Below are 15,211 nucleotides of genomic sequence, written 5' to 3'. Positions count from 1 at the left end.
AAAGTATGGAATGACATTAGAGGTCAGGTTTATTTGGCAATAGAATGTAGCTTCTTGATATTTTTGATTTTAGGAAAGGAGAATATCAACATCAAAACTTTTTTCAACTTTACTTTTATTTAAAATGAGGCCATATTTTCCTCTTATAAAAAGAGAGTTCAACTAGAACTGTCTATTTTCTCATCTGTAAAACAAGAGCACTGAATCAGCTGACTGTATTCATTCAGAACTCAATTTCCTTATCTTATGATCACTAAGCTTCTCCCTAAATCTAAAATACTAAGCTTCTAAGCAAAGAAAAATATATTACTAACGACATGTTTTGATTTTAGTTTCTTAGAGTTCAAATGTCCACCATTCACCTTGGTCTAAGCTTAAGGAACCATTCAAGGGGATACAACGCAGATGGGAGGAGAAAACAGAACCCTCACACAAGCTGTGCTGTGTTGCAATCAGCCTTCCGTTTGAAAAATAATCTTCTCTAGAGCTTTAAAGTGATAACTTTGTACCTGCAATGCTTCTTGTTTCAAACGGATTTTCTCTGGCTCCTCCTGAACACGTTCTGAGGAATCATCGACCTCTTCGATTTCTGAGGAGGAAGGACTCTCTACTGTCACAGTCACAGGAAATTCTGATGGACCTGAGTGTCACAAGAAGAAGATAGGAAACCACAGAGTTGTTAAACTAAAGTGCAAAGAAAGAAGACAAGATTGCATAAAAGACAACACAAGCCAGATACCAAATATCCAAATATTAGAGGACATTTAACAAAAGTGATCTGAGGTATCATTCTTTATAAATGTCTCTCACTGCTCTTTAGTGTAAAACAGGCAATGACTAAGTAAAAGTACAGGAACTTATTTTTGCTATGTTACTGTACAGACCTCTGTTGTACGTGGTTAGGATTAGTAATGGGAATTGCCCATATTATTTTATTAAGTTTCTTTCACAGAAGCCAAGTGAAGATCCAAGGTAAACATTTTTTCTCAGATCAACTTTATACTGCAAATGAAAAATTTATTCTTCACCATCAGACAAAAACAGTCTGGAAGAAAATGTAGTTTTTCAGAGGAAAATACATCAGTAAAGGGACTGATGAATAATCAGGAAGTCAACATATCTAAGCTGTGAATAATAGACATTAGAATTTAAAAAAATAAATCACATACACATACACAACTAAAACTGACCCATCAAAAATTTCATCTTCTCACCACCCTTAAGCCAAAACTAGGGCAACAATTCTCCCAGCAAGCTTCACTGCCACTGCAATGTTGTTCAATAGGACATTTCCAAACATTTAAAAACTGACCTGGCCACAACCCCATAAAAGTCTACAGATCATAAAGAACTGTGCTGGGATTATAAACCACGCAGAAGACAAGTCACTAGGACATCATTTTGACAACAAGCAGCAAACCCTGCAGCATAGGAAAACCCTAACAGGAGAACGAGGTGCACACCCCTCTCTCTGGGAATGCAAGGCCAGGACTGACACCCAAGATGCTCTTCTCTCAACCTCAGCAGTGGTGCCTTTCACAGAGCAACTATGCAGTCTCCCAAGACCACTGGGAAGGAGAGTCTGATACTGACAGTATTAGCTTGCCACGAGGCCATAAGCGAGGGAATGTGTGTGGCCTTGGTGAGAGAGCAGAGGTTTGGGAGATGTTGCTTTATATTGGCTTTCAGATCAGGAATTTGTACATATAGCCCGCAAACAACGTTTCTTGAAAACATGTGAACATTCTTGAGTATGACAGCTCCATGTGAGGGGTCAGAAATGGCAGTCAAGTTCGTTTCACTGGGTAACAGCTGATTTGCGGACTGGAAAACAGGCTTCCTTGTTTACAGACATAACCACAAGGCTGCCAGGTGTGCACTAAATCCACACAAATACACAGTTGCATTGGGAGAGCGACCAAACATGTTTTACATGGATTTATTTCAGAGAGGGAAATGCTTCATGTAAGGCTCTGTCAGTTTAAAAAGCAAGAAGAATGACCATCCACCTTTCCCAATTCAAGCCCTATATATCATAAATATGATAGCTACACACCACCAACTGATTACATACATCACGAGCTTTGATGAATAGAAAGCCCCTAAAAAGATAGCAACAAAACGAAGTTAGATCTTCATGTAAATACATCACCAGTTAAACCCAGTTAATACAACTATTTAGTAGTATGAACAGTATCCATACAGAATTGTGTATAAAAATAAATAAGCTCAAAACAAGGACCTGGAGGGCTCTGCTACAGAGAAAACAGAACAGAATTCAGCCTACTGGCTTGGTAATCACTCTCTGAACTGCTGAGAGGCCCCTTCAGCTCCTATGTTCAGGATGGTTGAGATTTCAGTCTCTCTTCTTTAAATGGTGATATTAATCGTTCTCTAATTTACCCCCCTGTGTGAGGAGGATGGACCTGCGATTAAGTGTCTCAGGAAGAAGACAGGAAACCACAGAGCTGTGAAACTCAAGTGCAAACACTGGGGATTCAACACTATAGTTTATGCAACAGCAATTCACATTACCATTTGCAAAAAAGTAGTCGGTTGTCCAGTGGGGATTAGAAACATCCATTTAACATGAGCAACTGAACAGATATTTTACACAGTAACTACTTCAAGTACTATTTAAAATCAATTCTCTTTGTTTTCTTAAGCAATTGTTAATCCCCAATTTCCTGATTACTACCAAGTAAGTCACCTGAAGATCATCTAGAGCCATCTATTTCACTTAGCAAGCCTAAAGCTATAATTCAACCATTTTATTTACTGTTCTGTGACAAAAATTACTATGAACAGCTATCCCCTGGATAAGAAATCAGGTAATGCTGGTTTGACTCACTAAATCTGATTTACTGAGTTAATAAGCCAGTTGATTTAGAATAGGTCTAATGCATATTTTTCATCCATTCTGCATTAAACTATTTCCCATGCCTAAAATGTCTTTTTTCCCATTCGTACGTATCCAAATTCCTACTTCTGTGCTGTAGGGCTTCACTCAACTACACCTGCCTTTAATGAAACTTTCCTCACATGCACAATTGGTGATCATTTTAGTCTCCTCAAGACTCCCACGGAGTTACCTCTGTTGTGACACCTGAGAAACAACTTGAAACTCCCAATTACTTTTAATTTTTCTTCCTTAGAGGGCTCATTAGGCAGAAGCCATGTGTGAGTTACCTTTTTTCCTCTACACAAAATACCAGAGACCACCCACATAATACAAGTTCCAAAATAAAGAACTCTAAATGACTGAAAAAGACAGGGAATGCAAACAGGTTACCTGTTGCTTTTTGCACTTTCTGCAGGACACAATGGCCGGAAACCAGACACTCCAGGTGGTAGCGCTTCAGGAGGGTAACATTCTTTACCAGCAGAGTATTTCCTTCCATTACTTACAGGCTTCTTTGCGGCCAAGACTACGTTTGACAAAGCATGAAAAGAAGGAATCAAGATGCACCAAAGGTCTACAGAGCAAATGTCACACGTGCACACGTCGAAAGGAATCAAAAAGGCACTTGACAACGATGCCAAGCCCATTAAAAAGAGGATCGGTTTTGTACAAAGGTTTTCCATAAGCCAGCATTTTTAAAAAACATAAGTTCTCTACAGTAACAAGTTATTTTAACTAAAACAAAAGTATTGAGATGTGCAGAAATGCAAAAATAAAAGTTTAAAAAAAATCCCAAAGTATGATACATTTTATGTATCATGCAGAAACACTCAAGTTTCCTGAATCTTAGGACACCTTTGGCATTTCTGAATCTCAAGGACACAGAAACACAGATACACCCATGACTTCTGCCAAACAGAATCTTCAGAAGTAGACCAAAAGTTAAATTTAAGATGAATTTTTCTATGTAAAAACAATACAAGTTATAAGGCTGCAAGTTGCTGGGGGGTAGGTGAGTCAATTTTACCCTCCTATAAGCCTGTCAACCTTCACTGCTCCTTTGATTTCATATAGAAAACGCACAAAAAAACAAATGAAACCCACTGGATGAAAGAGTGAAATGTGGAGACTTACCCTATATTTCAGTAGTAAAGAGGCAAGTATCTTTATAGGAAACATTTGGTTGCAAAAACTAGACCTACGTGTTAATATTTTACTTAGAACAAGCCATATATTAAAATTCACATTTAAATATTTAATTTGAATTTACTGAAAACAAACATCATAGGTTAAAATGGTTATATTTATCCTTCAAAGCTACTATATTTTATGTTATTTATTTATTTTAATAGATCTTGATTGGAGTATAATTGCTTCACAATTCTGTGTTAGTTTCTGTTACACAACAAAGCGAATCAGCCATATGCATACACATGTCCCCATATCCCACCCTCTTGAGCCTCCCTCCCACCCTCCCTATCCCACCCCTCTAGGTCATCGCAAAGCACCAAGCTGATCTCCCTGTGCTATGCTGCTGCTTTCTACTATATTTTAGCAGCATTAGGATGCAGGGTAAAATGGAGTGTATTCGGTAATATAGGACAAATATTTCATAGAGTGTAGCTTATTGATAATCACCACACGATCCTCTGTGATTTACATGCCTCTTAAAAATATATAGGAGGGCTTCCCTGGTGGCGCAGTGGTTGAGAGTCCACCTGCCGATGCAGGGGACACGGGTTCGTGCCCCGGTCCGGGAAGATCCCACATGCTGCGGAGCGACTGGGCCCGTGAGCCATGGCCGCTGAGCCTGTGCTCCGCAACGGGAGAGGCCACAAAAGTGAGAGGCCCGCGTACCACACACGCACACACACACACAAATATATATATATATATATATATATGTATTAAAATTTTTTAAAATTACACTTTTCTTGTTAGGAGATTAAAAAATTTCTAATAAAAGTTCCCATCTTTTATTAGGCATACATAAGTACAATATAAATGTGACACAATTCACACCATTATTTCACCCCTATACTCCCCTGGATCTAGGTATATACCCAGATACTGATTTGGCTTACCTCTATGTCTCCAAATAACTGAGGCAAATACAAAAAAAAAAGCCCAAGAAATAAAATTACTCTTAAAAGAGCTCAATGAGCTTGTATACTGCAGTTACATTTCCACTTTGTTTAATCATGCTAACTAAAAAAAAATGTTTAACTGTTCTCATTCCATGATGCCCTATTATTCTGTACTAATTCTACAGAATTCCAAATATGTTGTACATATACATGTTTTATTTATATATCCTTCCATTTCTAATATCATAGCAAAAGTCAATGTAGCTATTTTAAGAATGCTTTACATAGGATATAAATTTTTAATAATAATATCTAATTAGTGTGATATCACAAATCTTAACTTCTTTGAATGTACTATTTGATTATTAAAATATCACTCTCTTTAGCGGAGGGGGTAGCGGAGGCGCGCGGGAGAATCCATGTCCTTCTTAGAACCGTTCCCTCTAAATACTTTTAAACCAACAGCTCTTGGCGAAAGTCTTCATCCCTTTAAGGCTAAGTTCTCGCGAGACAACAAGACGCCGGATAGCTTAATCGCACGTTGTGCCTGCGCGCGCTGGGGCAGCTCGCACTTCCGCCCGAGGCGTGTTGCGACTCACAGCAGCTGCCGGTCTCGCGTGGTGACGCAGCTGTTTTTTCTCGGCTAGGTCTGCTGTAACGGACGGAGGCCGCCTGAGCTGCGGAGTTGCAGAATCTGGCGTTCGGAGCTGCGGTTCTTGGCGAGATTTCGCGTTGCCCGTCCTCAGCCGTTTCACCGATAATCAGCGGATCGCTTTGCCAAGTGCCGGGAAGAACAAAGGAATTCGGAAGGAGACTCTCGGCTCCCGGCCGCCTTTCTCTGAGTGGCTTCGTTTCCCGCTCGCGCCTGTCCGGAGAAACTGGACTTATAACCGTCACTGGATTGTAAGTACCCGAGGCGAAGAGAGCTCACTACGCCCCGCTTTTTGCGTATCTTTGTTCCGGGAGAGTTTGTGGATTGGGAGTATCTGCTGAGCCTTACTTTCTGTGCCGAAAATCATTCCGTAGGAGCCGCCATTTGCTTTCCCTGCGTTGTCCTGCAGCGGCAGGACAACCTCTATCTAGAGGTTGGAACTTGGCATTGCAGCTAACAGATTTAAATGGACCTGAGTAAGGCAATGCGTCATTAACGACTGGTATTGTCACAGCATATTTAGAAAGACTTGGAACTTAATTCCGAATAGACGCTTAGTTGCTCTTCTACCTAGAACTCTTTGTAATTAAAGACGTCAATTTATAAAGAACTGGTCTTTCTGTTGAAATAGCTGAAATTTTTTAGTGCAACAAGTGGTTATTAGAGAAAAACTGAGTCACAAAGAAGTAAAGATGAGTAAGAGCAAAGATGATGCTCCTCACGAAGTAGAGAGCCAGTTTATCTTACGCCTACCTCCGGAGTATGCCTCTACTGTGAGGCGGGCGATACAGTCTGGTCATGTCAACCTGAAGGACAGACTGACAATTGAGTTACACCCTGATGGGCGTCATGGAATTGTCAGAGTGGACCAGGTCCCATTGGCGTCAAAATTGGTAGATCTGCCATGTGTTATGGAAAGTTTGAAAACCATTGATAAAAAAACCTTTTACAAGACAGCTGATATCTCTCAGATGCTTGTCTGTACAGCTGATGGTGATCTCTATCCTCCTGTTGAGGAACCAGTTGCCACTGCTGATCCCAAAGCAAGCAAGAAAAAGGATAAGGACAAAGAGAAAAAGTTTATATGGAACCATGGAATTACTCTGCCTCTAAAAAATGTCAGAAAGAGAAGGTTCCGTAAGACAGCAAAGAAGAAATATATTGAGTCTCCAGATGTGGAAAAAGAAGTAAAGCGGTTGCTGAGCACAGATGCTGAAGCTGTCAGTACCCGTTGGGAAATAATTGCTGAAGATGAAACAAAAGAAGCAGAAAGTCAAGGCCTTGATATCTCTTCCCCAGGAATGTCTGGCCACAGGCAGGGCCATGACTCATTAGAACATGATGAGCTTCGGGAGATATTCAATGACCTCAGCAGCAGCAGTGAAGATGAAGATGAGACACAGCATCAAGATGAAGAAGATATAAACATCATTGACACTGAGGAAGATCTGGAAAGGCAGCTACAGCACAAGCTAAATGAGTCAGATGAACACCACCAAGAAAACGAGGGAACTAATCAGCTGGTTATGGGAATTCAGAAACAGATTGATAACATGAAAGGCAAGCTCCAAGAGACCCAGGACAGGGCAAAGCGACAGGAGGATCTCATCATGAAAGTGGAGAACCTGGCTCTCAAGAACAGATTTCAGGCTGTGCTGGATGAACTGAAACAAAAGGAAGACCGAGAAAAGGAGCAGCTCAGCTCTTTGCAAGAAGAGCTAGAATCACTCCTAGAGAAGTGAGGAGAGTTTTGATACTTAATTTCATTCCTGACAGTGGTCAGCCTTGAAAGAAAAACTTTGTTTTCATCACCTGGACTAGACAGTAAAACTTTGCAGTAGTTCCCAGTTTCCTCCACTGCCTTCTATTGGATTTGTTTTATAATTGTGAATTTCTATCTCATTTGTTTTTTGGAACCACTTCGGTGGGTGTTTGTCCTGTAGTAAGTAGGAATGTATAGACAGATAAATGTAGGGAAGTTGTAGGATTAGTGGAGTGAACAGTTCAGTTTGGTAATTAATCACAGCTTCACTGCAGGACTTTGCTGCTGTTTCTCCGTTTACCAGAAGCTGCCATTGCTACTCTGTGATGCCATCTGAGATAAATTAGTAGATTCTAGTTTGGTGGCAGTGAAGTTTGTTTACATACGTTTTCCCATGCTGTAGCTATTTTCCCAGTTATTCAAAGCAGTTTTCCACATTTTGCATTGCAAATCATTTCATAAAGTTGTTTTAACAATAAATAAAAGCAAGTAATTTTCACCTTAAAAAAAATAAAATATCACTCTTGAAATAACAATTGGCAGACGATCATAAGCTTTTTTTTGACTTCATAAACACTCTTAACAACTTATTTAATACACTATTGTCCAAGCAAGTTGATTAATAGAGAATCAAAAACATACAACTTGAAGTAGAAAAAAAAAAAGCTGTATTTATGAAGATGTTTACAATAGTTTATTTGAGGTTATTTCCAATTTTTCACCAATTTAAAAAATTGACCTACTCAATGAAACCATGTGAATGCAATGTTAAAAAGTATAACTATGAATCACAGAATTTAAATTTAGTATGAAAAGATAAGAATGGCAAATTATATTGAAGCTATGTGGAATTATGTTTATAGACAGCAGGAAGAGAAAATTAAAATGTAAATATTGCTTGATAGGATAATGGGATTAGAGGTGGTCTTTTAAATTTTTCATTTTTATGCTAATACCTTTATAAAACCCAAAAATCTTCAAACAACACATTTTTTAAAAATTGTGGTAAATGACACAAAACAGAAAATTTATAATTTTAACCATTTTAAAGTGGACCGTTCATTGTTACGAAGTCAACAAATTTTTAAAACTTTCAGAGGGCACCTGAATAAAAGATGTGTTGTCCACTGGTGATTTTAATGTATCTGGTATATAACTAAAGTCACCACAAAACCCTTTCTGGGAAATTGGCAGATCATAAACATAAAAAATTTATTTTGCTTTTTATTAAACCTTATTGTTTTGCTGTTTCAATATTCAAATTTACTCACAAGAAAGAGTCAGTTTCATATTAGATTTGGTTTCACAAATGCTGCTCCTGCTATTCATTCTTATCACCAAAAAAAAAAAAAGACTATTTGTGACTAACGATAATATGTTACAGAAAATAAAAAGTTAAAAGGTTTTCAATCTGCATATCTGGGAACCTAAATTAAAGCATCACACAACATTTTCAAAACCAGAAAAGCCATTTGATTTGACTAAAATCTTAGTTTTAAGATGGCAGAAAGTACCTTGATAATTTTCTTTTAAGAAAGAAAGAAAACCAAGCCATTAAAGAGAAATTCTTCCAAGAGAACTGAAACATGCTATATACCTCTGACTTGGCACTCCTTCCACCTGGAGAACTTGTTTGGTAACTGTTTTCATCACAGAATGATCTAAAGTAAAATGAATTGAAATTAGAGTAATTATTTTCCAATGAGTGGCTATTTCCATTTAAAACCAAAAGCCAACTAATTATTGCTTTTCCCAGACATTTAAATATGAAATCTACATTATATAATTATACACTTATTTCCCCCTTTGTGTATTCTAATTTCTTCCTCAGAAACCTAAGATGCCATCTTGCAGACTGCCCACAGTGGCTACTATTTTGGCAGCAGCAAAGGTCAACTTGAAACATTTTGCATCTGAAGTGGCTTTGGATACCTTTGGATACAAAGTACAGTCTGAGCACCGTCCAGACGCTTAGATACCTAAAGAGCATCTAAGATATCAAACCAGGGCATCCAAGATAACAAACCAAGTCCTGATATTCCCTCAAAAGCTGCTCCTCCCATCAGCTCCCTTCTTCTAAGTGATACTACCCAGTTGCACACATAATCATCAACGACTTGTCTCCTTGTTACTATTTCCTTCATACCTCACATCTATCTGCAGGTCTTGAGAGCTACACCCTCAAAACACAACCTGAATTCAACCACTTTTCATTTGCTGCAAACTTCCAACCTAACCTAGGCCATAAACATCTCTTATTTGGAGCACTGTGATAGTCTCCTAACTGGTCTCCCTGTTCCTCTTCTTTTTTTTTTTTTTTTTTTGCTGTACACGGGCCTCTCACTGTTGTGGCCTCTCTCGTTGCGGAGCACAGGCTCCGGACGCGCAGGCTCAGCGGCCATGGCTCATGGGCCCAGTCGCTCCGCGGCATGTGGGATCTTCCTGGACCGGGGCACGAACCCGCGTCCCCTGCATCGGCAGGTGGATTCTCAACCACTGCGGCACCAGGGAAGCCCCCTGTTCCTCTTCTTTATCCTCCCAAGTCCCTTCTCTATACCAGGTCACCTTATTCAGATACGATTTGGATCATGCCTTTTTCCAGTTCAAACCCCTCTACTCATTTAGAATAATCCACATCTTTACTCTGGCCTTCAAGACTTTACAAGAGCAGACCCCTGGCTAGCTCCTTGACCTCACGTCATACCACACTCTTCTTCACTCAGTACTCTGCCCAGATTGGCCTCCTTGCTTTTCCTTAAATACTCCACCCACCTACATGCCTACATACTCATTGCCTCCTTGTCCTGGAATGTGCTTACTCCACATCTTCCATGGCTTGCTCCTCTCTTCATTCAGGTCTCCGTTCAAATGCCACTTCTCCAGTGAAGCTGTCCCCTAACAAACCTATCCAATGGAGTCCTACCTGCTCTCCCTCACTCTCCTTACATTAAGATAGTTTTGCACTTCCTACTCTCTAAAATTATATGACTTATCTGTTTACTCATTTCTATCTGATGTCCTTCACTAGAATGTAAGTTCCATGAGGGCAAGACTTTTGTCTGTCTGGTTCACTGCTTTATCCCTAGTCCCTAAACCCGTATCTGGCACACAGAAGATGATTACAAAATTACTTGTGAATCTGACAAATGAATAAAGTACTCCTGGCAAGAATTCAGAGGTTGCACAGGAAAGAAAGAATGCTCTTGGTGGAAGCAGGCTTAGTATCTAGGTTCACCTCTATTCAGAGTAGAGATAAGAAAAATTGACAAGTATAATTCACTTTAGTTAGTACAGTAGCTGCTAAAAACATAAGGGAAGTGCAACACTAGAAAAGTACAGTTGAAGCTTGAACAACATGGGTTTGAACCTCGCGGGTCCACTGACACACGCATAGTTTTCAATACATAGTTACTATCGTCCTACATGATCCAAGGTTGGTTGAATCCACAGATGTGGAACCACTGACTATAAACTTATACCCAGATCTTGAACTGTGTAGGGGTCGACACCCCTAACCCCACGTTGTTCACGGGCCAACTGTATATGATGAGGAAAGTTAAACACATTAAGTTTTAAAAAACTGTCAATACCTGAACAAATTGTTTTTGTTTTGCTATGTGTTCATCAATTTAAAAAAAGTGACCACATACCAACAAGCAGATTTTTTCTTATATCCAGAACGAGCAGAGTTCTGTTGGTTTCAGGGGCCTTTAGTAAAGCCTTTGCTCCTTCACTGGTGAGGCCGCACTGCTGCAGGTCAAGTGCTTTCGATGAAAGACAAACGTCACTTGCTAACTCTACAGATTTAACATATAGACAACTCTCATTTTCTCACGTGTGGAAGACTCCTGCACAAGACAAGTCATGGCAGGTTTGTAATTTTGGGTATGGAAAAAAACAGAGACATATACGCACACACATAATGCATAATCCAATTTAAAAACCTCTTCTTGGATGTGCAATGATAACCCTGGCTTTAGTACCAATAAATCAGACAACAGATTTTACAATTACAGAAGTGAAGAATAACTGTATATAACCTATGAGCAAAAAGCATCACAAAATGAATCTCAGTTCATAATTAGCAAGGGCGGCAGGGGCATGTAAACCTCACAAGCAAAACCTGGTGGAGCTCAGAAATGCACTGCATTCTTTTGATCATGATCTTCAGCTCCAAATCACACTTGAAACTAGTTCAAAGGGGAAAACAAAATAGAAGAAATGTAATAACTGTTAGTTTTAGAGGAAAAAAAGACAAGTCTAAGAGGATACAAATAATAAAAACTTTCAACAATGTGTGAATAGAGAATACATACTAAAAACCTATCATGAAAGTATGATGGTCAAGAACGCTCGCAGTAAAAGGTCAGACAAAAACCAGAAAAACTGATCATGAATTCTAGTAGTTCTGGGGCTGAACAACCTACTCATTTAAACCAAAGGGATCATCACTAAAGCACAGGGATTAAAAAATATTACATGAAAGGAAACTATCATGAGTCTTTTGTTTAAGTGTTGTGTGGACCATCACATTAAAATAACTGGAGTCTTTCAACACCCCCATGACAGACAGAAATAGCAAGTCAGACATACGGATCTGACAGGATATGATACAACCCTTACAAACTCTCACTACAGAAGAATGGACACAGGGTATAATTAACCAAATAGCCAAATTAATACAAACAGCCAGTAAACCTCACCAGTCAATCAAATGAATACAAAATAAAACAAAATGTGGTTATTGTCCTATCAGATGAAGCCACGATTCTGTAAGAAAAGCCTTTAAATAATGTCTATACCCTTTGGATCCAACAACTCTCTTTCTAAGAATTTAACCAAAAGAAATAGTCAGAGATATAGGTAAGGATATATATCAGAGTACTATTTGTAACTGAAAAACTGGACAAAGCTTATATACAAGAATGGATAAGCTATGTGCACTGTGGCATATTCATATAATGGAATACTGAACAATCAGAAAAAATGATGTAGGAGATACAAATTTACTGATTTGCTAAAATGCTCATACTAAATTAATTGAAAAAAGTTGTAAAATTTGGAGTAATCCCACTTGCATAGAAAATGGACAGGTACTCATTTTTGTAGTTTTACATTTTTTTTACAAGTGCTACAGGCCAGTGTTTGTGAGAGGCAGGCTTCCCATCTACTGTTGGGGTGGACTACAAATTGGCATAGCCTTTCTGGGTGGTAATTTGGCCATGTGTATCAAATGTCTTAAAAATAGGTCACACTTAGTCATTCCACTTGTAGTACCTTATTCTACAGAAGTAATCCCGATGGACACAGAGATGTATATACAACGTATTCACATTGTTTCTGACAGGGAAAAGCAAACTGTCTAAATAGAATTGCAAAGAATTGATTAAACTATGGGACATCAATACGACGCAATACTACATGATACATCTTTAAGTGAAAAAAGCAGGAATGTGAAATAGCAAGTATACTACAATTCTATTTTTGTAATCCCTAAGTGTACATATATATTTGTAGAAGAAAAAAAGACTGAAAGTATATACGCCAAAATGAACAGTGATTATATCTGGGTATTAAAATTATAGGTTCTCTTGTAACTCTGTATTTTCTGTAAAGGATATATGCAACTCTTAGAGAAAGTTGAAAAGCAAAATAAAAGCTATCAGTAAAATGAGGCTTTAAAACATCCTATCACAATAGTATCATGCCAAAAGCTAAGCATATTAAAAATTCAATATTTTCAATTTTAGAATTTCCCTCTAAGCCATAAATCCTCACTAAGAGATTCTGCCAAAGCACTTGCACCCAGGTCACCAATGAGCGGGTTGCAGTTCAGAGTGATGCGCCTCAAACCAGCCATGCAGTCAAGATCACGTCTCCTGGAATGAAGACTCTCAGCCCAGGTTTCTTCATGCCTTCTGGTAGTCTGATACTTCAAAGATTTAATGGGATGAAATTAAGATGCTTGAATAAGGAAACAGGGTGTGCCTCAGTATGGCTTCTTATGTCAGAGATTTACACACACACACAGATCAAGCATATATGCCAGGAGCATCAACCTGAGAACTTCAACAGTCACTTCTGGTTTACGAGTCCAGTGAGTGACCCAGATTCTGCTCGGTCAGTGATTAGATTCTAGCCACTGCATTTCCTGTTTCTGAACACTTATGTAAAGTTGGACAACTCAATTACAGTCTATGAATTATTTTCCTTATCTTCTAAGTCAGGGAATTGGTTCTAAATTCTATCTTTGCTGAGGCCCTATATTTCATCATCCTGTCCTCCAATGGCCTCCAAACACCTGACTGGGCAAATCATAAGAAAACTTTTTAATATGCATCTTATTTATTAACAAATTATATACACAAAGTTCCATACATATAATTTATGTACATGATAAACTACACAGATTTTTAAAAATAATACAAAGGTAAAAATGTTCTAATATTTTCTTTTCCTAACTCCTAAGGCATTATTTTATTTTACTTTTTTTTTATAAAGATTTATTTATTTATTTGCTTGTTTGTTTGTTTGGCTGTGCCGGGTCTTTAGTTGCAGCATGCCGGATCTTTTAGTTGTGGCATGTGGGCTCTTAGTTATGGCAGGCACGTGGGATCTAGTTCCTTGAGCAGGGATCGAACCCAAGCCCCCTACATTGGGAGCACATAGTGTTAACTGCTGGAACACCAGGGAAGTCTCAAGCATTATTTAAAAAACTATATTTACAAAATGTATCTCACATGCTACCTAGGGTGTGCACACAAGCTTTAGAGGCCTGGACTATGCAGAGCCAGTTTGATGTGCCTTGGGAAAATAATGGTTTGACATTTAAGCAAAAGTACTGTCTTGAAGATATTCAATTCTTTATATTCATAAAGTAAATTTTGGTAACAGGGAACACTGACTGTCAATGAAAAAAGTCTTATTACATTTCTGAAAAAGTAAAAGACTCAAAGTGCCTTTGTTACTCTATAAGGAAAATCATTAGTGTCATTTTTCTATTAACAATAACTTATTAAAGCTCCAAGCAGAAACAACAGCAATCACTTACACAGAGCTTAGTATGTGCCAGGCACTATTTATACAAATAAGTGCATTTAAACCTCATAATGAGGCATAGAGGTTAAGTGATTTGCCCATGGTCACTAGCTATGAAATGGGAGAAAGGGAATTTGAACCTAGGCCATTTGGCTTCCGCACCCAAGTTCCTGTTTTCTACCTCAGGGGTCAATGGACTTGCCCTGTATAGGCTCAAAGAAGTTTTCAATTTTTAAAATCTAAATTTAAACATTTCCAGATTTGTGGGCTATACAGTTTCTGTTGCAACTACTCGGCCCCACTGGTGTAGGGTGAAAGGAGCCATAACTACCACGTAAACAATGGGTGCGACTATGTTCCAGAAAAACTTCCTTTACAAAGCCAGGCGACGGGCTGGATCTGGCCCACCAGCCAGAGTTTACCTATCCCTGATCTGCACCATCAAACTATTAAAAAGCCTTCATGTCAAATTATTAACTAACTTTAGGCCTAAATACAGTCATTATAACCACTGTAAAGTTGTTAAGGCATTATTTCAAAAACTGTATTTACAAATTGCTGATGTACTGACTTTTATTAGTTTAAAAACTACAACAGCTAATAAACACTTGATTCATTTAAGTCTTGAAGACTAGAATGGCATAGTTTCTTCACAGTATTAAAATAAATGTTTTCAGTAAAAAAATACATAAAAGTATTATTACGTATTATATATTAAATCTCTTATTTCTAAAATTAAGTGGACTATCTTTCCTAAATGGTAGAATCCC

The 15,211-nt window shown here is 38.4% G+C and overlaps 2 protein-coding genes and 1 pseudogene across 3 annotated transcripts in view; 2 read left to right on the top strand and 1 right to left on the bottom strand.

The window, feature by feature from the left end:
* Positions 1 to 15,211, top strand: part of LOC308620761 (uncharacterized protein) — a gene marked incomplete at its 3' end in the record, with an annotated part of 448,069 nt that overhangs the window by 124,705 nt on the left and 308,153 nt on the right. The gene's annotated exons all lie outside the window — the stretch shown is intronic.
* LOC308620057 (centrosomal protein of 78 kDa-like) overlaps positions 1 to 15,211 on the bottom strand; it is a 220,436-nt pseudogene that overhangs the window by 13,456 nt on the left and 191,769 nt on the right. The window contains exons 5-12 of the transcript in view: positions 13,161 to 13,335; positions 11,054 to 11,167; positions 9,001 to 9,064; positions 5,990 to 6,068; positions 5,530 to 5,885; positions 3,293 to 3,420; positions 2,053 to 2,102; positions 510 to 640 (exon numbers count right to left, since the gene is read on the bottom strand). The product of the transcript in view is annotated as a centrosomal protein of 78 kDa-like (transcript). The remainder of the gene's footprint in view (positions 1 to 509; positions 641 to 2,052; positions 2,103 to 3,292; positions 3,421 to 5,529; positions 5,886 to 5,989; positions 6,069 to 9,000; positions 9,065 to 11,053; positions 11,168 to 13,160; positions 13,336 to 15,211) is intronic.
* Positions 5,520 to 8,403, top strand: LOC308619848 (transcription initiation factor TFIID subunit 7-like). The gene has a single exon (XM_081239069.1). The coding sequence runs from the start codon at positions 6,334 to 6,336 to the stop codon at positions 7,381 to 7,383; it is 1,050 nt and encodes a 349-aa protein (XP_081095195.1). The 5' UTR covers positions 5,520 to 6,333; the 3' UTR covers positions 7,384 to 8,403.

Source organism: Mesoplodon bidens, assembly GCF_964165515.1.
Source record: "Mesoplodon bidens genome assembly, chromosome: 7".
In the NCBI taxonomy this organism is placed as follows: Eukaryota; Metazoa; Chordata; class Mammalia; order Artiodactyla; family Ziphiidae; genus Mesoplodon; species Mesoplodon bidens.
The sequence above is the reverse complement of the archived record's forward strand: the minus strand, read 5'-3'. Positions and strand labels throughout refer to the sequence as shown.

Excerpts from the sequence above, each read along its gene's own strand:
- LOC308619848 (XM_081239069.1), top strand. The coding sequence starts at position 6,334 with ATGAGTAAGAGCAAAGATGATGCTCCTCACGAAGTAGAGAGCCAGTTT.